Source organism: Orcinus orca, chromosome 17 (genome assembly GCF_937001465.1).
Source record: "Orcinus orca chromosome 17, mOrcOrc1.1, whole genome shotgun sequence".
In the NCBI taxonomy this organism is placed as follows: Eukaryota; Metazoa; Chordata; class Mammalia; order Artiodactyla; family Delphinidae; genus Orcinus; species Orcinus orca.
The window spans coordinates 47,932,205-47,960,150 of record NC_064575.1 but is presented as its reverse complement, the minus strand read 5'-3'; the positions used below and the strand labels follow the sequence as shown (position 1 = coordinate 47,960,150).

The following is a 27,946-nucleotide window of genomic DNA, read 5'->3' as shown; positions in this document are numbered from 1 at the left end:
GGGACGCCGCTCGCCCGGCCCCGGCTGGCTTTGGGGGACGGGCATGTCTAGGGACTCGCGGTGGCTTTAGATTCTAAGTGGAAGAGTCTGGAGGGAGGCAACGCGCAGGAGAAGGGAAACTGTGGCCCTTGGCCGGCTCTGTCCCCTGCACGCCGCCCGCTCTTCCCCCGCGCAGCCTCGCGGATGGTCTGGCCCACTCCGGCCTCAGCCCACGTGGGCTAGGGAGCTAGGAGCAACCGGCGGGCGGGCAGACAAGTGGGGTATCTGTGCTGCGGGGCAGTTCGCGCGGCCCGGCCAGTCTGGTGGTCCCTGCGAGAAAGACCACGAGGCATAGGCCTCGCCACAGGTAAAGCGGAAACCGCCGGAGCGCGAGGGGCGTGCGCCCTGCTGGGGTTCGGGTCCGGCCCTATCCTGCTGTAGGCCGCGCCCGGGGACCTCTTGGCCTTTAGGTCTTCAATTAAGGGTGAATAGTTTCGTTTTGTTTTCTTGGCAGATGAAACGAAAACGCAATCATGTTGTTTATTCGCGCGCTTTGCGGAGGACGCGGAAGGAGGGCCAACATGTCAACGGCCTTCCTCCGGAAGTTCGGTTGGGGAACTAAAATGGCCTAGGGAGGGCGTCAATCAGTAGATGAGAGGCCCCTTATTACGCAGCATCCTCCCACCCACCTTTCATCTCCTGATTTCATTTATTAGCCTTACACAGGTCGAAATCTTGAACCCTCGCCAAAGAATATTTAAGTGCCAATTCCTATTCCTAACGAAATACTAAGGCACGCAGTTGAGAACTAGTATATGACATATTTTAATGGACTTCAGAATTATTACAGGTTTTTTTCTTTAACTTTAACCTTCCTGATGAAAAGGGTTGTGTTAGAGAGCTGATCACGGGGTAGGGCTTTTATACACATGCGCAGATGCTTTACCGGGTTTAAATACTGTGTAAGCAGATGAGCTAACCGTAGTTGCAACTGATTCATTTCCATCCATAAAACATTGGAGCAGTGCAAGGCTCTGGGCTAGAGGGAATAGTCACTGGGAGGGTGGATCCAGAGATGAGACCCAGCCCTGCTCTCGTGAACGAACAATTAATCAACTGTTAAGAGGTATACACAACAATGAAATGATGATTTAGTGAAGATAGTGCGCTTGTAAATAAAAACAGAAGGATAAACATTAGTTGTTTGCATAAAGAACTTTTAATGAATATGGATAGAATTCAAAAGCAAATCGTTCTAATGTGAGAGGAGTTTTAATTTGAGGCTTCAGAGTGGGTTTGGGATTTCAGGAGTTTGCTTTAAAGTAGGACATTGCTTAGACAAACTGAGAAGTCAGAACACTTTGGAGCTTAAGAATCACCTTATTGTACCCGTAACCTTTTTAAAAGTTGTCATTTAAAGAATGGTTATTGAACCTCCCATCATGGGCCAGTCATTGTGCTGGATCACGGTGAGAAACTTAGTCTTAATGCAGCATAACAGGTCTTCTGGCTTCCAGCTCAATGCCCTTATGACATCGCTGTGCAGAGAATGAATATTGTAGGATTGAAGGGAAACACGGCAGATTTGGAGACTCATTTCCCACCAAAGTTTAACAAAAGTCACCTATCCCACAAGGCTATTTATTGTAAATACTTTTTTCCTTTCTAAGATCATTTCAGAATGACAGTGAGACATTTCACTTTTATAAATTCCTTTCAGGAGACTTCCCTAAACCACAAATCTCTAAGAGGAGGTTAGACCCTCAAGCATTTATCTGGTCTAATTCAGAGCATAAAACAAGCTGAATTTCAGTATAGAGAGAAATCAAAAAGTTGTATGCAACAGTTAATTCAGAATTCATTTATGTTTGGTTGTGTAATCAATAATAATATTGATGATGGCTAACATTTGTTGGGCATTTTGCATATGCTGGACTCTATGCTGTATTTTATATGGATTGTCTTAATATAAAATAATATGCACAAAATTTACCCTTTAATTAAGCTGGCTAAATATAAAAGTCCTTTCCTGATAAAAGTCTCTTTTAAAAACAACTGCTTTTTCGGTCAAAATATACGTATATTCACTGCTGGTTGCTTATTATTTCTGTCTGTTCATTTTGCTTATTAGTTTTGACCCCTTTTTTTAAAAGGCTTTTTCTTTTTTCCTACAAACAGAATTTGGCAAAACTGGTTTTGTTCAATTGTCTTTTGAGGAACAGCTTTATTTGTGTAATAATAGGGCTCAACCCTGAGAATGAAGCAAGAAACAACCTTCTAGATAGCAATGATAATATTTTATGATTCATTTAAGACTAAGTAGAATTCTTCCTGTTTTTATTTTGTGATTAAGGTACATACATAAAATGCATCTGAATAATTCAGTGTTATTTTTATTTTTTTGCGGTACTTGGGCCTCTCACTGTTGGGGCCTCTCCCGTTGCGGAGCACAGGCTCCGGACGCGCAGGCTCAGCGGCCATGGCTCACGGGGCCAGCCACTCCGCGGCACGTGGGATCTTCCCAGACCGGTACAAGAACCCGTGTCCCCTGCATCAGCAGGCGGACTCTCAACCACTGCGCCACCAGGGAAGCCCTCAGTGTTATTTTGATCAGCAATCTTCTTAAATGTCCTTCAAACCAAATTTCAAGAGCACTTAATTGCATCACCTGTTTTCTTTAAATATTAACAGGTTCAGCTGTAATTTGAACATTTACAGATTTTTGTTTTAATTGTTTTTCTTACGCCACTGATTTTGCTTTTTGTTTTTAAATTGCAAAGTATATCTTTATTTTTCCAGTTCAGAAGTTCCTGTCTTTTGGTTTGTAACTGAAACTGCCTTGTTTTGGGCTTTTCCTGAGCTTAAAAACATCTGACTGCTTTAGGGATCTAAATTTATTAAACTCCTTTTAATTAGAAAAAAATAATTTGCAGTTTATCTTTTTGTTGTTTGAATACTGTTTTAAACATTTAAGTAAAATACGTTTCTCTTTTTTGATAGTTATATATTTCTTTTGTAGGCTACTTTAAGAAAAATGGCCCTGCTAGCCCAACAGATACCCAGATGGCTCAACTCAATTAAGTTGAGTAGCTTCCTTACTGCTATGCAACTCAGAAAATGTTTTCCCAGAGCAGGAAAAACATTGTTGCCTGGCTTTTTTGCTCAGCCTCAGCTGTCCTCTGACGATTGCTTTCTCCGGTCGGGGTTTAAGACTTATCGGACTTCCTCTGTGTGGAATAGTTCCCAGTCTACCAACTCAAGTAGTCAAGAGATTAAGTGCGCCCAAAACACTCTGCTTCCTTCTGTGAATGAGCCGTCACAAAAGATACCCAGCTTTGATTCTGAACTGTCTCTAGAAGGTAATTTTCAAGTTTCAGAAAATTCCCCTTTGCCCCACTTCGGTAGATTGAACGACTACCTGTTTACATTTTGTTTGCCCGTTTCAAGTCATACTTTGTGCCAGGAGAGAAAAAGAACAATGCCGCTTCTATTCATTTGCTTCTATTATGCCTCTATTTTACTAACTAAGAAAAAGTTTAGAGATTAATATGTATAAGAATGTTTTATAGCTATACGAATAACACTTTCTAAGTTCGTTATTTAGATTCTTTAAAAAAAATTTTTTCTGGTGGTAATTAGGTTTATTAGGATTTAATTTACCCTATTCTATATACCTAGTTAGGGTATAATTTTACCCAAGTAACAGTCCTCTTTTTGGGTATACGGTCTTATGAATTTTGACATAATGCTTTTAGTTGTGTAACAGCCACCACAAACAACATATAGAACAAAAAGAACAACAAATAGCACATCCCAAAAAGCGCCCTCATGTAGTTTTTTTTAGTCAGTCTTCTCCCTCCTGTGCTTCTCATTCTAGGCACATTCCTATGCAAGGAATATTTCACCATAAATGAGATAATATTAGGTTAAGTAGAAGACGACAGCAAGCAAGCTGGGGGGTAAGGGCAGGGAGGGGTGGCTGGCTATGAGAAATGAGAAAAGGTAGTGATTAGAGACCAAAAATAGAATAAAAAGTCACGACCCTGATTCCTTAGCCTAAAGTAGGTTACAGTTACCAGCATCTTCTATACTTAAGGGTTTGACTTAAGACAAACCAAACCTCAGACTCAAGGCTATACTAGAGAGGTCATGTCCTTGGCAAAGGATTGTAGGTGATAGGAACAGAATCACAGAAGTCCTCTTATAGACATATTTGAGAATAACTTGGAGGAGAAGAGGTTGGATCAAAGTGAAGACACTTCAGGATGTGATGACTTGAACCCATACAATTCAGGCTGGTATGTTGTACTTTTGGCCAACTTAACAAGCTGTGGTAAATTCGATCTCTTTCTCAAAATGTACTTGAAGTTCAGTTGATCTTTAGCATTCATACCTGTTGATTACAAGTGAAGGAAAGGAATTTTGTACAGGATTTCACCAACAGATTTCTTATCTTGGAGGAATAGTAGTTGATATCTCTAAAGAGTCTTAACCTTACCTCTTAGAAGGTAGAAAATATATGGAATTTTGAGATGTTTAATTCAGAAATGATGCCAAGATTCAAAAAGAAGAAAACTAGGCAAGAGGCTGTCTTTATAGAAAGAGCTTCAAGTGTACAGATTGGAGAGCTAACTCACTTCTCCTTTTCCATATCCTGGCTGCAAAGGACTGGACGATTTGCCTCCATTGTCTCCATTGCAGCCAATTTCCGAGGAGGAGGCCGCTCAGATTATTGCGGACCCTACACTGCCCCCATCTTCATTCACACTTCGAGACTATGTGGATCATTCTGAGACGCTGAAGAAGTTAGTGCTTCTAGGTAAGTCTGAGTAACCTACACTTATTTTATTGCCTTACTTTTTTTTTTTTTTTTTGCGGTACGCGGGCTTCTCACTGTTGTGGCCTCTCCCGTTGCGGAGCACAGGCTCCGGACGTGCAGGCTCAGCGGCCATGGCTCACGGGCCCAGCTGCTCCGCGGCATGTGGGATCTTCCCGGACCGGGGCACGAACCTGTGTCCCCTGCATCGGCAGGCAGACTCTCAACCACTGTGCTACCAGGGAAGCCCTATTGCCTTACTTTTAAAATTAGCATTTTTAATCTTTATCAAAGTACATACACATGCATAGAAGTCAAATAGTGTGAAAAGGCTTCTGGTGATCAACCGCACTCCCAGCTTCATCCTTCCTGACCTCGCACCCCGTTCCCTAGAGTATCTGCTTTCCTAGCTCTTTCTGTTTGTATTTAACCTCTAAATGTGCATGTCATTGCTTATGGTGCTGTTGCTTGGTTCATCAGTTTTAGTCCCTTTCATTCTCTTCAATTCTCCCAATAGGCTATATTAACAATGTTGAGGTTAATCATTAGTCACTGATTTCATTATAATTCTAAATATTGCTCGACTGCTGTCTAGGAAGTGTCCTATGATTGTTTTCCTTCCTTTTCAACCTTTCATTTTCTTGGAGTTAACAGTTGCTTTGTTTTTCATTTGATTCGTTTTCTTTCAATTTTCCTACAACTTCCAATGGCCTCTCAGGACAGTTTTTCCTACAGTCAACCCTATCAGATGATATATTACTTCCATTTCCCTACTACCCTGACCTTCCTTCTGGAGCCCGCTATCCTCCTGATGTGGATGGTTTCTCTCTAGGCCTGCTCCATAACTATCTTAGCTTGTTGACTGGGAGGATGCTCCTAGATCTGGATGGTTGAAGGCAGCCAAGAGATCTGCCTGCAAACTTAGGTTCGTCCTCTTATCAATATTTTCAGTCTAGCACCTTATTGCTACTTTCTGCTTTTCCCATTATCTCTGGACCTGGAACTTCTCTTATTTGATTTTGCCAGATAAGAAACCTCCTTTGGGGGATTGAGAGGAACAGGATGGGCAAGGGATTATCTCAGATCCACTGCTTCTCTCATTGCTTAGTCACTGACTTAGTTTTCAGTGAAAAGTTAGGAGCTTCCTGGCTTGATAGTCTTCCTTTCAGCAGTGCTGCCCTGGTAATCTCTCTAACATTAGTGCTCTTTCTAAAATGCGAATCTGCCTATGTCAGTGACCTCCGTGAAATCCTTCTAAGCTCTTCCTGGTCTGGCCCTTGCTTAGCCTTTCAGCTTCACTTGCTTGCCACTTCCCTCCTTTTTGTTGGCCAGGTCTGACAACTGGAGAACTTAACTCAGGTTCAAGTAACTTCCCAAATGTCTTCTCTGACCCTCCAGATAGAGTGACCCTCCTCTGGGCTCTTTGCATCACCCCCTGCTTACCTCAGTCCTGGCAATAATAACACTATTATAATTGTTTACTCATCTGTCCCTGTGCAAGTTACTCAAATGTATAGGGAATGGCCTTTGTTCTCAAGAAGCTTCAGGTCTTCAGGAGCATCTAAATACACATACATAAGAATAACAGGGGCTTCCCTGGTGGTGCAGTGGTTGAGAGTCCACCTGCCGATGCAGGGGACACGGGTTCGTGCCCTGGTCCGGGAAGATCCCACATGCCGCGGAGCCTCTGGGCCCGTGAGCCATGGCCTCTGAGCCTGCGCGTCCGGAGCCTGTGCTCCGCAACGGGAGAGGCCATGGCAGTGAGAGGCCCGCGTACCACAAAAAAAAAAAAGAATAACAAATCCAAAAATGCAAGGTGAAGTGATAAATTCCACACAGAGATACACATAAAGTGTTCTGTGGGTTCAAAGGAGAGAGAAAGATGACATCTGCTGCAGGCATGAAAGCTCAGGGCTTTCCCAGCCCTGTGAGAGGTGCCACGGGTAATGCCAGATAAACGTGAGACCCATGTGGTCCCTACATTTAAATAAGTCACAGTATACCTAGAGCTTTGAAATATGTTTCAGCCACTCCTTCATCTGTATGCTGATACTTCAACAGCACGTCTTGGCAGTAACTTAAATAACAGTACCCTAGAGGAACCATGATTGCATTGTTAAGCAGTATTTTTGAGGACTCAAGTGTCCTGGTTCTTCTCTGCTTCTCAGATCTGTTTTCTCCCTTTCTCTGCTTGTTCTTTATCCCAGGAGGCTAACCTCTGCACTCGGCCTCCTTTGCCAGCTGGCTTCTGGGCAGCTTCAGCAGTGGGGGGCACTTGTAGGAGAAGAGGGAGGGCAGGTGGGAGTTGTTTTCCCTTTTCCCTCCCAGCCTTGGGTCATGGAACTGCCTTGTTCCATGGCAACAGCTCCTACTGAGCAGCCCTTTCTTTATAGCTTCCGGCTCCCTCTGGGTTCTCATAACACTCTTTCCTCCCTGTCCCTTTAGCGCTAGGGATGCCCTTGTTTGTTCCCTTGACTCTGCTCACACCACTGTACAGAGTCCCTTCATTAAAGTGTTTTTCATTTGAACTTTCTAGGACAACTACTGTTGCCTGCCAGACCCTGATTGATGCACTAAGTATGTGTAACCATAACTGAATACAGTGGTAATTATAGTTACTGAACTGATGGGGTAAAGCCAATTTAGGCTGTGGTCACCTAGAAGTTAGAATCATGTATTATTCATTTTTTATATCCGCATAAGTGCCTGGTCCCATGAGAGGCATTCAGTGACTATTTTTTCAAGTTAATGAAATCGTGAGTAAGCCCAAGTATTTGTGCTGACAGCAGTGTGCTCTCCTGGTGAGATTCTGCTCTCCTGTTGCTGTTAAGAAGCAGCTTTTCAGGAATTCGATTTCAGCACAGTCAGGGTGTGACGGCTCATGCTGAGTGAGGCACTTCAGCACATGTCATCTGTAATATTGAGTTAAGTTTGGAGTCCGAACCCTTTATGTTATTTTCAAAGCATCCCTTCCCACATTTATCACAGATTTTTGGAACTAGTTTCTATCTTATTTATCCATCCATCGAATAATTTAATTTATTTTTCTATTAGTATTATTTTTAAATTATAAAATAATTACATCTAGTTGTTAAAAGTGCAGACTGTTACAGGAGAAAGAACTCTTACCATCTCTACATTTCTAGTTCCACTTTCCAAAGGTAACCACTGTCACCAATTTGTTGAGTACAAATTTTCTACCCAAATACATACATTACCCCACCTTTTTCTATGCAAATACATGTATTACAGAAAGCCATACAATGGCTTGTGTAGTCATACTTAATATTATTTTTAAAATTCTGTGTTTTCTTCTAGTAGCTTTAGAGTGGTAGTAATTTCTATCTGAAATTAATTTTTGTATCAGACATAGAAGGAATTATTATTTTTCAAATATATAGCTAGAGATCCCATTATATTTTAATGAATAGTCCATCTTTTCCCTCATTGATTTGAAATGTCCTTATTGTATACTAGATTTGTAGTTCATCCTGGGTCTGTTTTTGGTCTTCGTTCTGTGTCTTCATTCTGTGTGTATGTGTGTGTGTGTAATCTGTTTTTCTATTCATGATCATCTTATATCAATACCTGTTTTAATATCAAGAAATTTGGGTTTGGAATTATATTTGGATCTAATAATACATGGAATTATAATTTATTTTTCTGGTTGTAGACACCATTAAAAAACAGTGCTTTTATTTCATTGTTTTTATATTTAAGACTGTAAAGTTGCATCTAGAAATCGGTTTGAGAGTTACATTTTAACCTGAAGAAATATTTTTAGCAATATAAAATTTAAGTCTAAACTAAAGTTTTACATTATTTTCAAATGTTTATTTTAAAGATAAGGAATAGGCCTTTCCTATTCATGTTTAATTTTTAAAAATCAGGTAAAAGGGAAAAAGTGAGAGAATAAAATGCTTAGTTTTAATGAGAATTTTGAATCAAGGGTTACTTTGATTCCCTGCCTAATTAACGTCAACATCGAATTATATCCATAACCAAAGTAAAATAACAACTTGCTTTCTCCCCCTTCTTAATCTCTCCTGTCCCTTGTCTCATTTACTTAGATTACCTAAGAATCTAAGGATATGTGAAGGTTGAAGGTGGTATACTTTCTGCTTCGTTTTGTGCTTGAGGGCTGTATATGTTCACCTGCTTCATGCAGACATTTCTTGAGCTCCTTCAAGGTACTTGTCTTTATGCTAATAAAGCATAAAGAAAATACAATGAGTAAGACACAGGGTAACTTTTATTCCTTCTGTAGAGGGGATCAGAAACAAATTTTTAAAATAATGCTTATAATTAAAGAAATGATAAACTTCAAAGAAAGTAACAATTCATAGGGTTTGTTACCCTGCAGAAATTACCAGTTAAGCAGTTACTGTGGAGATCATTAGGGGCACATAAGCATCCTGCAAACAATATTCAAGAAACCATTGGTAAAAATGATGATCCTAGGTCAATATGACGTAGTGAATTTGTTTTGGGTGGAAATTTAGCCCCAAATGCACTGTTTTCCCTTATACATGGCTTTGAAATAAGTACTACATTTTTAAAAAATTTATTTTTATTTCTGCAACCAAATTAGTTTAAAACTATTTAGAAATTTCTATTGGCCTGTCTCAGGTCTCCTTGGGATGGGTTGTTGATCTCCATCAGGAATTTCTTGTGTTTCTGTACATAAAGTTTAATGGCTCAGCCAAGCAGTTCTCTTCAAATGGTGTTCGTAATTTATTACAGGAGTGGATTTATCCAAGATAGAAAAACATCCAGAGGCAGCCAACCTCCTTCTGCGACTGGATTTTGAAAAAGACATTAAGCAAATACTCCTGTTTCTTAAAGATTTGGGCATAGAGGATAACCAACTGGGAACATTCCTGACGAAAAACTATGCTATTTTCTCTGAAGACCTTGAAAATCTTAAGACCAGGTAGGGCTTTTAGAATGATTTTCACATAATCCTAGAAGTGGCTATGAAGAAATATATGTGTAAGTTATTTTTTTAAGTCTCAGCAGCACAAGGATCTACTGAGGTAATTAATGAATGTGAATGTTATTTTTTTGTTATGGACCATCTTTGATCAAAATTAAGTATCTAAATCATTTCTTTTGTTCAACTACCCATCATTATTTTTATGATTTCAACTTATTGCTAAGTCAATCCTTTGGAAACCGGGATAAGTTTTTTTAAAAATCCATTAACAATGGCTAAATTATCTGATAGTACACTTAAAATTATGAAAGCCTGATCTTTTCTGTTGTTCTTTCTGGACAATTTTTGATGGTAGACATTTGACCTTGTTTTGGCAAATATTGTATAATTTGCTTAATCATTTCTGTCTATTTTGGTTTTTCCTTTTTTTCTTCTTTAAATAGCACTTTTATAAACATCTTTGTACTTCATTCAACCTTCAAAGAATTTATTGCATCTGTGAGAATTGATACAGTGAGATAGTATTGATCTGTGAGGTAAGAATCCTGCTGGGCATTGGGCACACCAGAGAGTGAGACAGAGTCTGTGTCTCATAAGTTCACATCTTGGATTTATCATCACCCCCACCTCTCACATAAATTAGGTCTTCCGAGATTGCCTGAATGAGAACACTGTTCACCCCGCTGCCCAGATCAGAAATACTGGTGTTAACTTTGGCTTCTCTTCTTTTATCATCCACATCTAATAAACTACCAAGGCCTGTTGGTTCTATTTTTATTGCTCTCAAATCAGTCAATGCATTTCTCTTAATCTTCACTTTGAATACTTTACCTCAGGTCCCCATCATTTCACGTGAAGAATACCGCAACTGTCTCCTAACTAATCTGCCTCTAATCTTCTCCCCCTAGACTATTCTCACACCGGTTTCAGAGAGCTTTGCAGTTCCTTGAACTATCAGAGTCTAGTCTCTGAACTAGGAAAAAACAGAACAAAAAAAACTACATTTCTTATATTGAATAGTTTGAACCCTTATTATATATGCAAGGCACTTAGATAGACACACTCTCTCCCTTCATGTGACTTACAGTCTGGTGTAATATAGACAGGCTATTACAATACAGGGGAGGGAAAGAATGATTCTAGGAGACTCAGTCTGACATGTCTAGCTCTGCTCCTCCTGACTGTCTGGAACGCTCATTCTCTCCCCATTTAAAAACCAACTTGCCCTTTTGCTCAAGATTTAGTTCAAGAAAGAGTACATACCAGGAGGTGGAGATCATTGGGAACTGTTTCAGAGGCTGCCTACTGCACCATTATTATTAATATCCCATTTTACAGGAGAGGCACAGAGAGGTTAAATAATTTGCCCAAGATTACCGAGCTAGTGTAAGTGGCAGTGGGATTCAAATCCACTTAGTCTAACTCCAGAGTCCTGGCTACTACACTGTACTGTCTCCCTACTTTTAAATCTATGAAGGAAACATAAGCTTAAAAGCAGCTTAAGTTAATTTGCTCAAGATCACACATGCTCCTAACAATTAAAGAATACTCTCATGTAATAGTATAGTCTAATGTTTCCGAAACCTGGCTGACTGCCAAAGTAAACTGGAGCATTTTAAAAAGTTACTTGGAAGTTTTTAATAGGTAATTTACCACATGTACTCAAAAGGGTATACAGTGAAAAGTAAGCTTCTCCTGGAAGAGGCAAAGGTATGATAATCTTTTTTGAACTTACCTTCTGGCTCTGGTATGTACAGCAGTCTTATTTTCTAGAATTTCTATAATAGCACTGATCGCATATACTTGTTTTCTTTTCAATGAAGAGAATTTGAAATGTATTAAAAAGTTGGTTGATTCTTTTTAAGAATTTTCAAATGAATAATCTGCATTTAAGTTATTAGAAATTTTCTTTCAGCTGGGCCTTATATCTTAATTTTTTATTGGAAAATTATCACAGTAGATAACAGTTTCAATAATATTTTTATCAGATATTGATCTTTCCTGTGTCCAAAACAAAGGAAAAAAATGGTAATTCTCCTTCCCAACCTACATATTCCTGTCCCTCATCAGCCTTGCAAGACCCATCTGTGGTGGCAGCTACTATTATCAAGTTTTTTGTTCAACTAGCTAAGAATGTTCTATCATGTACAAGCATGCATGTGTATCTATGTATACACATACACAAGAACACATGTACATACAGTATGTAGCATTTATGCATACCATTCTGCACCTCACATTCTTACCTTAACTCTATGTTGGGGATAGTTTTTATTGGCTCTGCCTATTTTAACCCTTTTATAGTTTATACTGTGGATGTGTCTAGTCCCCTTTTGGTAAACATGGTGGTGGTTTCTGGCTTTACTATCACAAAGAAGTTGCAGTGACTCCTCTTATATATACATCATGTCACATATTGGTGTATATCTGTAGGATACATTTCTAGACGTAGAAGTTCTAGGTCAAAGGATATATGCATTTATAATTTTAATAGATATTGACAAATTGTCCTTCATACAGGTTTTCCAGCTTACACTCCCACCAACAGTGTACAGAAGTGCCAGTTTCCCTGTTCTCCACACTAATACAGTGTCATCAAACTTTAGGATTTCAGTTCATTTCATAGATGAAAACATTGCCTCATTGTTTTGGAAATGACATTTGGAGCATCAGATGTTTGGAGGATCTTTTCTTTTTTTTGAGGATCTTTTCCTATGTTGAACTTCTGTTTACATTTCCTTTTCTATAAATTAGAAGTGTCCTTTGCTATTCTTAATTGGGACTTTTTCTTTTTTTGGTAAGTGTTTTTTTATATATTAACAAAATTAGTTCCTTCTCTGTGCATGTTGTAAATATTTTCCCAGACTGTCACTTGTCTGACTTGGTTGATGATTTCTTTTTTGCTTTGCATTTAAATTTTGTATGTAGTTAAATTTATCAGTTTTTTTCTCTCATTGCCTCTAAGGGACTGGTTTAAAGGGGTAATAGTCACTGAGTATAAAATATAATAAGTTCCAATATATGGTATAAAAGTATCGTAGTCATTAGAGGTAGGCATACCTGAGTTCAAGTTTCAACTCTGTTATTAATTAGCTGGTAGTCTAGGACAAGTTATTTAACTCCTCTGAGTGTGTTTTTTCAAATGCAATGTGGGAAATTTACCTGGCCCACAGGGGGTTGTTTTGTTTTTTTGTTTTTGTTTTTCTGATGAGAATTAAACAAGATAATGTCCAGGGATATTTCAGGCATTTAATTAAACTGCCTTTTACTATGTTTATAGATTTAAAAAAATCAATAATGTTATTTTATAGTCAAACTTCCTGTATTTTGCTACCTTACTTTGTTTCCCAGAAATTTAGCAGTCAACTTCTCAGTTGTTAACAAAATACATATTGAAGGACCGCAGCAAAAGTTATTTATGAAAATACATTCTCGGGGCTTTCCTGGTGGCGTAGTGTTTGAGAGTCCGCCTGCCGATGCAGGGGACGCGGGTTCGTGCCCTGGTCCGGGAAGATCCCACATGCCGCGGAGCGGCTGGGCCCGTGAGCCATGGCCGCTGAGCCTGCGCATCCGGAGCCTGTGCTCCGCAACGGGAGAAGCCACAACAGTGAGGGGCCTGCGTACCGCAAAAAAAAAAAAAAAAGGGGGGGGGGAAGAAAATACATTCTCAGTAAATGTACTAAAATTAAAAATTCCAGGAATTCCCTGGCAGTCCAGTGGTTAGGACTCCACACTTCCACTGCTGGGGGCCTGGGTTTGATCCCTGCTCGGGGAACTAAGATCATGCAAGCCGCACAGCGCAGCCAAAAAAAAAATTTCCTCTTTTCAGTCTTAGCCGTGCTTGATGGTCTTTCTTTGTAAAAAGAGTTCTGAATCCCATCTTTTCTTAATTTGTGTGTTTTCTATTCTTAGCAAAAAAACCCAAAAAAACAAAAAAAAACAAAAAACTTAAATAGAAGCTATTTCATTTTTTTCTACCAACTAATAAGTCAGATTAACTGAAAAGGGAATGTGTCTGTTAGCGGATTTCAGAAATATTTTCTGTTTCCAGTTATAAATGGAAACCATTCTAGAGTTGGATGGCTGCTCGTTTTAACCATATTTGGGGCCATTATTATAGAATGTTTTTACTTAAACTTTTTTTTGGTGTGGGAATATGACACTAGTAAATATCATATGTGCATGTATTTTGTTTGTTTCTCTAGGGTGGCTTATCTACTGTCAAAAAATTTCAGTAAAGTGGATATTGCACAGATGGTCAGAAATGCACCATTTTTGCTGAGTTTTTCAGTGGAAAGACTGGATAACAGATTGGGATTTTTTCAGAAAGAACTTGAACTTAGTGTGAAGAAGGTAAAGAGAAGGAGAGAATTTGTATGTTTCCATGTCAGCTACATTTAGTAACTGTTAAGTCTCATGTTTCTAACAGATACTTGGCCTGTATGAATTCTATAAATGCCTGATATTTTCTGTACAAGAATGAATTACCTTGCTAGGTTAATCATATAGCTATACCATTTTGTAATAATTCCATCAAGTTGGTTTCTCAAGTTTTATTCTGAGCACTGTTTTTTTCCCTCAAACAATATTAAGTTTATGTATTTTTGGGTTCCTTAGCATTTTTCTACTGGGTCATATTTTAAATTTTAGTTTTGTATTCCTAGTAATGCCTTGTTTTTTCCAACCTAGTTGAATATGCATACATATTAATAATAGATTGTTTTATAACTATAGACTAGAGATCTGATAATTCGTCTCCCAAGGCTACTAACTGGAAGTCTGGAGCCTGTGAAGGAAAACATGAAGGTAGGATGACTGTTAGTTTTTGAGAAATCAGCTTCTTTAAGTGGTTAAGTCCTCTGAAGAGGATAGATTTGCTCCCATCATCTTAAAGAAAACTAGATTGTAAAAGAAGTTATTTCTAAAAAGATAGACAGAGGAAATGGTATAATAAATATCTAGCAAGCAGTTTATCTTAGTTTATAATTTTTTCACATGTCAACCAGGTGTTACATGAGTTAGTCTCCTTGCAGACATTGATACCCGTAATCCTAGCGGAGCAGGTTAGGTATCTGGATGGGACCTGGAAGCTGCTTCCTTTGCCCAGGGTGAGGGTCTGTGTCTTCGTCACCTAGGCGGGAGACGAGCTGTGGAGGCTGGAGCCAGAAGGCTTCTTTGAAGAGAGCAGTAGCCAGCATATTGCTCTCCTAGAACCTGTGCCAACTGCCAGCTCTAGATCTATCAGAGAACATACCACACACTCCTTACTGTCCTCCCTCCAAGGGAATAGGATAGAACCAGGGGCAGCTGACTTGTTAGTATACAAAGCTGTCGGAGTATTTGAAATTATTATATTAAGCCTATTTTCTGAGGTGCCTAAAGTGTTTCATACTCGGCCGTTGAAGAAATTTTTATTGAGCGCCTGCCCATGCGCTGTGCTGGGGAGATAGTCCCTGCTGTTGTGGAGCTTACAGTCCAGTGGGGGGAATCTCCCGCAGAGCGATGAGAGCAACGGATTGGTCAGGGAGCATGGGATACCATGAATGCACACAGAGGACCTAACCTACATTGGAGTGTTTTGGTTTTTTTTAATGATCTCTGTTTAGAGTTTTGACATGTAGTTTTTCCAGATGACATGCATAGGAGTGTGCTTGGGAGCAGAGGCTCAGAAAGCACTTTGAGAATCTTACTGTTGGTCTGTGTGGTGTGGGGCCTGTACAGATAACCTGCGCAGGCCTCCTGTGAGCACCGATACTCTTATTTCGTAATTATGCTAGCTCCTTTTGGTGATCTTCATTGTGGTCATCAGGCTGTGATTAGCTCATCCTCAGGAGAGGGGTTTAAAATTCAGGTTACCCCAGAAGAAGGAAACTATGAACCCGTAAGGTCATTGGAATAGCCATCTCCAGATTTTTTTTTTTTGCGGTACGCGGGCCTCTCACTGTTGCGGCCTCTCCCGCTGCGGAGCACAGGCTCCGGACGCACAGGCTCAGGACGCGCAGGCTCAGCGGCCATGGCTCACGGGCCCAGCTGCTCTGCGGCATGTGGGATCTTCCTGGACCGGGGCACGAACCCGTGTCCCCTGCATCGGCAGGTGGACTCTCAACCACTGCGCCACCAGGGAAGCCCCATCTCCAGATTTTAATGTCCTTATTTTAAATTTTGAAAGAATCAATGTGTCCCCTGGCATATTACCAAAATAACTATTTCTATCTTTCTCTTAGGTTTACCGGCTTGAACTAGGTTTTAAACATAATGAAATTCAACATATGATCACCAAAATCCCAAAGATGTTAACTGCAAGTAAAAGGAAAGTTACCGAGACTTTCGACTACGTGCACAATGTGATGCGCATTCCGCACCACATCATTGTCAAGTTCCCGCAGGTGAGGAGCGCATAGCTCGCTGTTCTGTAAGAGCTGTCATCGCCCTTCATCCGGAGCTGCTCTCCATGTGCACAGTCCGCTTGTGAAAACCCCTTGCTGTTTGTGAAGGAATCAGACCAAATGCAGTAGAGTTCTGAGAGTGGTATTAAGGTCACATTTCTTTTTGCGCATCTTTTTAGCAAGACCACATCTAGCAAATGCAGTAGATGGATCACTTGTGAAAAGTTTACATCTTCTAGGGCATTCATGTACATCTCCAGAGGAGAAATGAGTGATGAATCTATTTCCCTGTAGTTTGTAACCTAGTCCTCGTTCTGCCTTTGGAATCTAACGTACTCTCTTGTGCTTTTCTCCCTTTAAATTTGAAATAGATCACTTCCCTTAAAGGTCCTTTCAATTCTAAATGTACTTTTCCATTTAGTCTATCTAAATCCATTAGTTAACAAGCCATGTTATAATGATCTCCTACCAAAGCATAAAACACTTCCAGTTAGCTATCATGCCAAAGCCATAATTATATTTTCTAAGCTAATTAGACTTTTTCCTGTTCTTTACTTGGTGAATGACATTATCTGCTTGTTCACAAGAATGTTAACTTTTTGAAAGCAGATCTTGTCTGATTTATACACTGCTGAATTCCCAGAGCCTGGAACTATAATGGGCCAATTAGTAGGCACTGGATAGATATTTGTTGAACACATGATTGATTGAATCTCATAAAAGTCATCCTTCTTTCCTATTTGGCATGTGAATAGATACTCAGTGAGTATTCATTGGATAAATGAAAGATTGAATTTCATTAAAGTGATTCCTCTACTCCACTTGCCAAATGTGTTCTTGATGTAAAGGTGGGCAAAGAACTATGACTTTAATATAACTGTCAGAACTAGACTGCATTTGGTGCAGTTCCCTCACAAATAGTAGTGTTTATTTACCTATCATACTTCACTCTGAATGGGCCCTTAATAGAGCATTTTTCTAGTTCATCAAATGCATGTGTATTCATTATAAAAAGTGTTAGAAGCCTGCAGTGGTGAAAATTTGGCTTATAGAAACATTGTAAAGTAAGTAATCTTCAACTAAAAAGCAACGACAATTAGTTTTCCACTGGGTTGATAAATAATTCAGTGACAGTAGAGCATGATAAGAGAATATGATTTGAGGATAGAAAAATCAATGAGTCATGGTCTGTATTCTTGTGGAACTCATAATCTAGTGTGGAAGACAAGTTTTTAAAATGTAATTGCTTTACATAATGTTAGAGTCTTAACAGATATTGTATACAGCTATTGATTTAATTTAGGAGAGGTAGGAAAATCATAGAAATAATAAGTTATTGATTGTTCATTTACTGTGTGCCAGCTCTGTCTTTACTGCTTTACTTAGATTAATTCATTTAATCTTCACAACAACCATATGAGGTAGGTAATGTTATTGTCCCTATTTTCCAAATGAAGAAATTAAGCATAAAAAGATTCAGTAACTTGTCCAGGGGCCAGAGCCAGGATTAGAACTGTGGCAGTCAGTTTGAAAACCCATGCTCTTACCAAAGATATACTGCCACTCTAAGAAGTGACATTTGAGTTGTCAGTTGAATGAACTGGGTTTAACAGTGGACAGAAACTTTCCAAGTAGAGAAAACTATAAACTTGACTAGATGCATCAAAATCAGTTGTTTAAAAACACAGATTTTAGGCTCCCCAAATCCTAGCTTCTGGGAAGCCTGGTTATAGACCTGTGGCTTCCATATTGGGAGGATTCTCAGATTCTTAGGGGTCTGGGTAGGATTGCTTTAAAAAAAAAACAAAAAAAAAAAACCTCATTGGGAATTCCCTGGCAATCCAGTGGTTAGGACTCAGTGCTTTCACTGCTGGGGGCCTGGGTTCGATCCCTGGTCCGGGAACTAAGATCCCACCAGCTGTGTGGCACAGCCAAAAAGAAAAGAACGAAAACAGCAACAAAAAACCTCATTAATGGAAAAATACATTAACTGACAGTGAGGGAATGGATGTAGACTTAAAGTTTTTGGCTGGAGCTTTAAAAACTTAGTGCTGTGAAACAGTTTTCTCATGCAGATAACAGTTCTGGTTGGTACATAATTTTATGATTAATTAAAAATTGGGAAACAATTATAACTTTAAAACTATGGTTAGTCGTTTCAAAGCAGTGACCATGGTAGGCAAAGGATAACAAAAGCAGTGAGGGTAATGAACATGAGGAAACCACTAGTTCAGGAAAGAGGTTATATTCAGGATCCCCTGAAACCTTGTTTCTCCTCTTTCCCTGTGGGTTTCTGTGAAGGCAGAGCTGGAGTCTGTGTTAGGACAGGAGGCGATCAGTAATTCTTAAGTTAGGGGTTTTTTGGTGGTTTTCGTTTGTTTTAATCCTTGAGAACTTAACGGATCATTGATAGGATGAAACTTTTCTGACATTGCAAAGTGGCCCCTGGTGGTCAACAACAACAAAAAAAGAGAGAGAAACTCAGTCTGAGCCATGACTTTTGGACTTGAAAGATCACATAAAATCTGTGATACTAAAGTCACTTTGAACCACTGGGAAAGAACTATCTGGTGCTTCAACGTGTTACTATATTTAGGAAATATAGTTTGGGAGCTTCAGAATCATTTGTGGCCTTGTCCGTATGTTGTATGATAATTTTGTAAGCCGAGAGTCACTGGAAGCGTCATACTTCTAAAGAAATACATCTAAAAGCTTCTTACATCTTTTGACCAGTAATAATGCGGTAATGGGAATTTAGTTACCAAAATGAAGGCAGAGCAGCACATAATTTGTTTCTGCAGAGGGAGTAAAAGATGTTTTGTTCCAAAAGCAAGCCAATCCCACGTTGAGTTAGCACACTGTATTTTTTTGGTCACTGTTCTCAAATTACTTTAGTTTTCATCAGTTGTTTTTCATACTGTCCTTTCCAAGTGATCTGTTATTTATTTTGTCTCCACTCGAATATAAAGAAAGACTCCTGGAGGTTATGTGCCATGTGGAGTGTCCCCAGTGTATCTTGATATACAGTGAAGAGAGGGACCTGAGACCTAATACTGAATGTGGGTTCATTGGGCCTTGCCAGGGAGCCTCACAGATGTCTCTTCAGCTTAGGGCTCTATTTCAAGTCTGGCCAGATCTCGCAATTCTCCCTTCCTCCTTGCAGCTGGCTTTAGGGACTTAGCCTGCTTCTGACTCCCTTTTAAAGTTACTGTATTCACTCTATTCCTCAAGAGTTTAATCCCAAGGCAGGTTCCTTTGAACCCATGAAGTCCAGCTTCATTTCATTTTGATACTAGTCAGAGGGAGCAACGGGAATTAAGAAAGAAAGAAAGGAAGAAAGAAAGAAAGGAAAATAGGGATGCTTCACAGATTATGAAATCTTACACAGTTTTTGATGCCATAAACTTTGATCTCTGACTTTGGTTCTCCAACTGGCAGGCATCAGAATCCCTTGGAGGACTTGTGGGTCCCACTCTCAAAGTGTCTGATTTGGTGGCTTTGGGCTGGAGCCTGAGGATTTGCTTTTTTAACAGCTCCTCTCGTCTCCCTGGATTAGTCTGGTCTTTGCCTACAAGGTAGCCCTTTATTATTTTACAATTGTTCTGCTTGTCAGTTTTGAGTCCCTTTTAAATCATAATTTCTTAGCAGAAGGCAAAGGATTTAAACTCTCTAGCATTTATAATAATTTTTGCTTTAGTTTTTTCTTTTTAACATCTGTATTGGGGTATAATTGCTTTACAATGGTGTGTTAGTTTCTGCTTTATAACAAAGTGAATCAGTTATACATATACATATGTCCCCATATCTCTTCCCTCTCGTGTCTCCCTCCCTCCCACCCTCCCTATCCCACCCCTCTAGGTAGTCACAAAGCACCAAGCTGATCTCCCTGTGCTATGCGGCTGCTTCCCACTAGCTATCTATTTTACATTTCATAGTGTATATATGTCCATGCCACTCTGTCACTTTGTCACAGCTGACCCTTCCCCCTCCCCATATCCTCAAGTCCATTCTCTAGTAGGTCTGTGTCTTTATTCCCGTCTTGCCCCTAGGTTCTTCATGACATTTTTTTTTCTTTGATTCCATATATATGTGTTAGCATATGGTATTTGCTTTTCTCTTTCTGACTTACTTCACTCTGTAGGACAGATTCTAGGTCCATCCACCTCACTACAAATAACTCAGTTTCATTTCTTTTTATGGCTCAGTAATATTCCATTGTATATATGTGCCACATCCTCTTTATCCATTCATCTGTCGATGGACACTTAGGTTGCTTCCATGTCCTGGCTATTGTAAATAGTGCTGCAGTGAACGTTGTGGTACATGACTCTTTTTGAATTACGGTTTTCTCAGGGTATATGCCCAGTAGTGGATTGCTGGGTCATATGGTAGTTTTATTTTTAGTTTTTTAAGGAACCTCCATACTGTTCTCCATAGTGGCTCTATCAGTTTACATTCCCACCAATAGTGCAAGAGGGTTCCCTTTTCTCCACACCCTCCAGCATTTATTGTTTGTGGATTTTTTGATGATGGCCATTCTGAACGGTGTGAGGTGATACCTCATTGTAGTTTTGATTTGCATTTCTCTAATGATTAGTGATGTTGAGTATCTCTTCATGTGTTTGTTGGCAATCTGTATGTCTTCTTTGGAGAAATGTCTATTTAGGTCTTCTGCCCATGTGTGGATTTGGTTGTTTGTTTTTTGATACTCAGCTGCATGATCTGCTTGTATACTTTAGAGATTAATGCTTTGTCAGTTGCTTCATTTGCAAATATTTTCTCCCATTCTGAGTGTTGTCTTTTCATCTTGTTTATGGTTTCCTTTGCTGTGTAAAAGCTTTTAAGTTTCATTAGGTCCCATTTGTTTATTTTTGTTTTTATTTCCATTTCTCTAGGAGGTGGATCAAAACGGATCTTGCTGTCATTTATGTCATAGAGTGTTCTGCCTATGTTTTCCTCTAAGAGTTTGATAGTGTCCGGCCTTACATTTAGGTCTTTAATCCATTTTGAGTTTATTTTTGTATATACTTTTAGGGAGTGTTCTAATTTCATTCTTTTACATGTAGCTGTCCAGTTTTCCCAGCACCACTTATTGAAGAGGCTGTCTTTTCTCCACTGTATAGTCTTGCCGCCTTTATTAAAGATAAAATGACCATATGTGTGTGGGTTTATCTCTGAGCTTTCTATCCTGTTTTCTGTTGATCTATATTTCTGTTTTTTTGTGCCAGTACCATACTGTCTTGATTGCTGTAGCTTTGTAGTATAGTCTGAAGTCAGGGAGGCTGATTCCTCCAGCTCCGTTTATCTTTGTCAAGATTGTTTTGGCTATTTGGGGTCTTTTCTGTTTCCATACAAATTGTGCAATTTTTTGTTCCAGTTCTGTGAAAAATGCCATTGGTAGTTTGATAGGGATTGCATTGAATCTGTAGATTGCTTTGGGTAGTAGAGTCATCTTCACAATGTTGATTCTTCCAGTCCAAGAACAAGATGTTGATTCTTTCCATCCGTTTGTATCATTTTTAATTTCTTTCATCAGTGTCTTATAGTTTTCTGCATACAGGTCTTTTGTCTCCTTAGGTAGGTTTCTTCCTAGGTATTTTATTCTTTTTCTTGCAATGGTAAATGGGAGTGTTTCCTTAATTTCTCTTTCAGATTTTTCATCATTAGTGTATAGGAATGCCAGAGATTTCTGTGCATTAATTTTGTATACTGCTGCTCTACCAAATTCATTGATTAGCTCTAACAGTTTTCTCATAGCATCTTTAGGATTCTCTATGTATAGTGTCACATCATCTGCAAACAGTGACAGCTTTACTTCTTCTTTTCCAATTTGGATTACTTTTATTTCTTTTTCTTCTCTGATTGCTGTGGCTAAAACTTCCAAAACTATATTGAATAACAGTGATGAGAGTGGACAACCTTGTCTTCTTCCTGATCTTAGAGGAAATGGTTTCAGTTTTCACCATTGAGAATGATGTTGGCTGTGGGTTTCTCATATATGGCCTTTATTATATTGAGGTAAGTTCCCTCTATGCCTACTTTCTGGAGGGTTTTTATCCTAAATGGGTGTTGAATTTTGTCAAAAGCTTTCGCTGCATCTATTGAGATGGTCATATGGTTTTTCTCCTTTAATTTGTTAATATGGTGTATCACATTGATTGATTTGCGTATACTGAAGAATCCTTGCATTCCTGGGATAAACCCCACTTGATCATGGTGTATGATCCTTTTAATGTGCTGTTGGATTCTGTTTGCTAGTATTTTGTTGAGGATTTTTGCATCTATATTCATCAGAGATATTGGCCTATAGTTTTCTTTTTTTGTGACATCTTTGTCTGGTTTTGGTATCAGGGTGATGGTGGCCTCGTAGAATGAGTTTGGGAGTGTTCCTCCCTCTGCTGTATTTTGGAAGAGTTTGAGAAGGCTAGGTGTTAGCTCTTCTCTAAATGTTTGATTGAATTCACCTGTGAAGCCATCTGGTCCTGGCCTTTTGTTTTTTGGAAGATTCTTAATCACAGTCTTAATTTCAGTGCTTGTGATTGGTCTGTATATATTTTCTATTTCTTCCTGGTTCAGTCTTGGAAGGTTGTGGTTTTCTAAGAATTTGTCCATTTCTTCCAGGTTGTCCATGTTATTGGCATATTGTTGTTTGTAGTAATCCCTCATGATCTTTTGTATTTCTGCAGTGTCAGTTGTTACTTCTCCTTTTTCATTTCTAATTCTATTGACTTTAGTCTTCTCCCGTTTTTTATGGTTGAGTCTGGCTAAGGGTTTATCAATTTCATTTATCTTCTCAAAGAACCAGCTTTTAGTTTTATTGATCTTTGCTATCGTTTCCTTCATTTCTTTTGCATTTATTTCTGATCTGATCTTTATGATTTCTTTCCTTCTGCTAACTTTGGGGTTTTTTTTGCTCTTCTTTCTCTATTTGCTTTAGGTGTAAGGTTAGGTTGTTTATTTGAGATTTTTCTTGTTTCTTGAGGGAGGATTGTATTGCTATAAACTGCCCTCTTAGAACTGCTTTTGCTGCATCCCATAGGTTTTGGGTCATCGTGTTTTCATTGTCATTTGTTTCTAGGTATTTTTTGATTTCCTCTTTGATTTCTTCAGTGATCTCTTGGTTATTTAGTAGTGTATTGTTTAGCCTCCATGTGTTTGTATTTTTTACAGATTTTTTTATCCTGTAATTGATAGCTAGTCTCATAGCGTTGTGGTAGGAAAAGATACTTGATACAATTTCAATTTTCTTAAATTTACCAAGGCTTGATTTGTGACCCAAGATATGATCTATCCTGGAGAATGTTTCATGAGCACTTGAGAAGAAAGTGTATTCTGTCATTTTTGGATGGAATGTCCTATAAATATCAATTAAGTCCATCTTGTTTAATGTGTCATTAAAACTTGTGTTTCCTTATTTATTTTCATTTTGGATGATCTGTCCATTGGTGAAAGTGGCGTGTTAAAAGTCCCCTACTATTTTTGTGTTACTGTCGATTTCCCCTTTTATGGCTGTTAGCATTTGCCTTATATATTGAGGTGCTCCTGTGTTGGGTGCATAAATATTTACAATTGTTATATCTTCTTCTTGGATTGATCCCTTGATCGTTATGTAGTGTCCTTCTTTGTCTCTTGTAATAGTGTTTATTTTAAAGTCTATTTTGTGTGATATGAGAATTGCTCCTCCAGCTTTCTTTTGATTTCCATTTGCGTGGAATATCTTTTTCCATCCCCCCACTTTCAGTCTGTATGTGTCCCTAGGTCTGACGTGGGTCTCTTCTAGACAGCAGATGTACGGGTCTCGTTTTTGTATCCATTTAGCCAGTCTGTGTCTTTTGGTTGGAGCATTTAATCCATTTACATTTAAGGTAGTTATCAGTATGTATGTTCCTATTACCATTTTCTTAATTGTCTTGGGTTTGTTTTTGTAGGTCTTTTCCTTCTCTTGTGTTTCCTGCCTAGAGAAGTTCCTTTAGCATTTGTTGTAAAATTGGTTTGGTGGTGCTGAATTCTCTTAACTTTTGCTTATCTGTAAAGGTTTTAATTTCTCTGTCGAATATGCATGAGATCCTTGTTGGTTAGAGTAATCTTGGTTGTAGGTTTTTCCCTTTCATCACTTTAAATATGTCCTGTCACTCCCTTCTGGCCTGCAGAGTTTCTGCTGAAAGATCAGCTGTTACCTTTATGGTGATTCCCTTGTATGAAATTTGTTGTTTTTCCCTTGCTGCTTTTAATACTTTTTCTTTTATTTAATTTTTGATAGTTTGATTATTATGTGTCTCAGCATGTTTCTCTTTGGGTTTATCTGGTATGGTACTCTCTGGGCTTCCTGGACTTGACTGACTATTTCCTTTCCCACGTTAGAGAAGTTTTTGACTATAATGTGTTCAAATATTTTCTCAGACCGTTTCTTTTTCTCTTCTTCTTCTGGGACCCCTATAATTCCAATGTTGGTGCGTTTAATGATGTCCCAGAGTCTCTGACACTTTCCTCAATTCTTTTCATTCTTTTTTCTTTATTCTGCTCCCTGGCAGTTATTTCCACCATTTTATCTTTCTGCTCATTTATCCGTTCTTCTGCCTTTGTTTGATCTTTAGTTCTTCTAGATCCTTGTTAAATGTTTCTTGTATTTTCTCCTTTCTGTTTCCAAGGTTTGGGATCATCTTTACTATCATTACTCTGAATTCTTTTTCAGGTAGGTTGCCTATTTCTTCTTCATCTATTTGGTCTTGTAGGTTTTTACCTTGCTCCTTCGTCTGTAACATATTTTTTTTGTTCTTTTATTTTTTTTGATGGGTGGTGCTGTATTCCTTTCTTACTGGTTGTTTGGCCTGAGATGTCCAGCACTGTCGTTTGCAGGCAGTTGGATAGAGCTGGGTCTTGGTGCTGAGATGAGGACCTCTGGGACGCCTCACTCCGATGGATATTCCCTGGGGTCTGAGGTTCTCTGGTAGTCCAGCAGTTTGGACTTGGAGCTCCCACCACAGGAGCTCCGGCCCTACCTCTGGCCTGGAAACCAAGATCCCGCAAGCTTCGTGGTGCAGGAAAAAAAAAGGAAGAACAAAAGAAAAAAAGGAGCAGTACAATATCAAAGAATAAAAAACAAAATAAAGGGCTTCCCTGGTGGCTCAGTGGTTGAGAGTCCACCTGCCGATGCATGGGACACGGGTTTGTGCCCGGGTCTGGGAAGATCCCACATGCTGTGGAGCGGCTGGGCCCATGAGCCATGGCCACTGAGCCTGCGCGTCCGGAGCCTGTGCTCCGCAACGGGAGAGGGCACAGCAGTGAGAGGCCCACGTACCGCAAAAAAACAAACTAAAATTAGAAAGATAAAAAATATATTAGGAAAAATAAAACTATAATTGAAACTACTGCAACAAGGTAAAATAAAACCACAGCAGGAAAAAGAAAAATAGGCGGGGGGGAGGGCAGCAAGCCAAAAGGAGAGATCACTAACAAACCATAAAGAATAAAATGAAATTAGAAAAATAAAAGATTTATTAGGAAAATAAAAATATAAAAGAATCAACAACAATGAATCAACAAGTTAAAATAGAACCCCAGTCTAAAAGAGGAAAAAATAAAAGAAAAAAGGAAAAAAAAAAAAAAAAAAAGAAAACCTTGGTTATGGGGGTGGAGTTTAGGTGGGGGGTGGAACTTAGGCACGGGTGGGGTTTGGGGGGCAGGACCCAGGCGCGTGGGAGTGTGACATTTGAGTGTGGGACGGGGCCTCTGCTTAGGACCTGCGCAGAAGGGGGAGGCAGCACGTGGGAAGGAGGGCTGTGGAGTGTGGGCTTCTGGAGTTAGGAGGAAGGGCCCTGGGTGAGGGTGTGTGGGTTTGGTTTAGGCCCAAGTCATTGGAGGGGGTCTCCCAGTGTAGAGGTGGGGCCCTGTGTGGGGTGTAGGGGCGGGCCTTGGACTCTGCGCTTTAAGAGGGAGGCTCTGAGGGCAGAGGATTAGTCCTGGGAGCCCAACAGGCTTCCCGGTGCCTAAGTGGACAAGGAAGGCACTGGCCTCTTCCCTTACGTTCCTTCACGCCCCTCCCCCATCATCTACCCCAGGGTCTCCCCCGTCGCCGCTGGACCCCTAACCGTGGGTGGGTCCCGCTGGGTATAGGAACTCCTCCCCTCCCCCAGCCACCCCTCAGGGGTGCCGGTCCCGGAGGTCCAGCCTTTACTTTTGCTCCCCCTTCCCTCCCTCCCACTCCCTCAGGACCCGCGCGGCTGGACCTCCTTGGTGGGCAGAGGATCGGGCCCGGGATCTCAGCAGGTTCCTGGGGGCCCAAGTGGGCGCGGGAAACCTGGCCACGCTCCCTTTTGATCCTCTACCCTCCCAGTGGTTCCCCAATTTCCCCCTTCCGTCGTGGGATCCCTTCCCCTCCCCCAGCCGCCCCTCAGGGGCACCAGTCCCGTCCTGCCTCCACTTCTCCTCCCCCTTCACACGCCCCACGTCCTACCTGGTCGCTGGGTTTTCCTCCCGTCCCCTTAGGTGTCCGTGGTCCCCCACCGGTGCCTGCTAGGTGACCTCGTTGTGAGGAGATGCGAATTCCACATCCTCCTAGTGCGCCATCTTGACTCCGCCCCCTCAATTCTTTATATTTGTTAGCCTATTAAAATTCTTAGTCAGATAAACATTTTTATAGTTCATCTTTCAGTGCACAGTGTTTTTTAAAAACTTTTTTTTTCTTTTCTAGGTATTTAATTCAAGGTTGTTTAAAGTCAAAGAAAGACATTTGTTTCTTGCCTATTTAGGAAGAGCACAGTATGATCCAGGAAAACCTAACTACATCTCTTTGGACAAATTGGTATCTGTGCCTGATGAAATATTTTGTGAAGAGATGGCCAAGGCCTCAGTACAGGACTTTGAAAAATTCTTAAAAACTCTTTAGTTTTTGATAGATGTTAAAATGTAATAATGTAAAGTGAATGTACATATGAATAAATATATTTTAAAATAAATACCTCAAACCTCAATTGATATCGGAAACAATTTCTTAATATTATAAATTTGGGAACACTTCTGGTAGATGTTTCTTACAAGTTCCTGGTAAGTTAATTCGTCTTTGACTCAATCAATTCCTTCTTGGGAAGGAGAGAATTAAAATATAGCAAGCTTAGAGAAAGAGAGTCAGTTTACTAGGCTGGTGTGTCGTCCTTCTGGTGAAGATGAGAACAGTAGAAGATTTTCCTTTTTATTTTCAAAGTCTTTTATAGTGGTTTCATCACAAGACAGCTCTATTTTCTTTGAAGTGTTAGGAGTTTCTGGGGCAGGCTATATTATCCATCTAATATCTACTACTCGCTTAGATTATGCTACAGAACACATTCGATTTGGGATTATCTACACTGTTATGTTTCTGAGCAAAGATAGTCAAAGTTGCCCACAGCTGGCTACTGAGAATCAGGAAAGGAAAAGGGATAGGGAGGAAAGTTGTTTGAAGGTGAGCAATGAGACATAGTAAAAGGCCATAACAAACCTTTGACTTTTTGCCAGTGTGTAAAGATTTGAAGCATGAATACTTTTTTTGTATTTTCCATTTACCATTTAGACATGTAATCCTGGGCAAATGATTTAACCCGTGCGTCTGATTCTTTATTTGTAAGGTGAGGCATCCTGGCTACACTTACCTGCCTGAGGATCACGAGATTGAGCAGACTGTTAACACTGGTGGCCCCCAAGGAGCCACACCTGGTATCTGCGCTCGCAGTGTAGCCCCCTCCCACGCTGACTCAGCCGGTGCGCTCTGCTTCATGGGACACTTGTGCATCTGTGCTTGTCCTCTTGGAACCCTGAGCCAGGATGGAAAGAGGTCTGGTGACTCTTGGAGAAATG

At 39.9% G+C, this 27,946-nt stretch overlaps 1 protein-coding gene across 4 annotated transcripts; it reads left to right on the top strand.

Moving 5' to 3' along the window:
• Nucleotides 1-122: 122 nt before the first annotated feature.
• On the top strand, nucleotides 123-27,087 carry MTERF3 (mitochondrial transcription termination factor 3). Of its 4 annotated transcripts, XM_049700259.1 has the most exons (9): nucleotides 123-346; nucleotides 494-1,105; nucleotides 2,999-3,338; nucleotides 4,646-4,798; nucleotides 9,539-9,728; nucleotides 13,937-14,084; nucleotides 14,466-14,537; nucleotides 15,956-16,117; nucleotides 26,808-27,087. In XM_049700259.1, exons 3-9 carry the CDS (start codon nucleotides 3,014-3,016, stop codon nucleotides 27,000-27,002), a joined length of 1,245 nt encoding a protein of 414 aa, XP_049556216.1. In that variant the 5' UTR covers nucleotides 123-346; nucleotides 494-1,105; nucleotides 2,999-3,013; the 3' UTR covers nucleotides 27,003-27,087. The 4 variants fall into 4 exon arrangements, with proteins under 4 accessions (XP_049556216.1, XP_049556217.1, XP_049556218.1 ...); XM_049700260.1 differs by lacking the exon at nucleotides 494-1,105; XM_049700261.1 differs by lacking the exon at nucleotides 494-1,105 and having other exon boundaries at nucleotides 123-463.
• The last annotated feature ends 859 nt before the right edge of the window (nucleotides 27,088-27,946 follow it).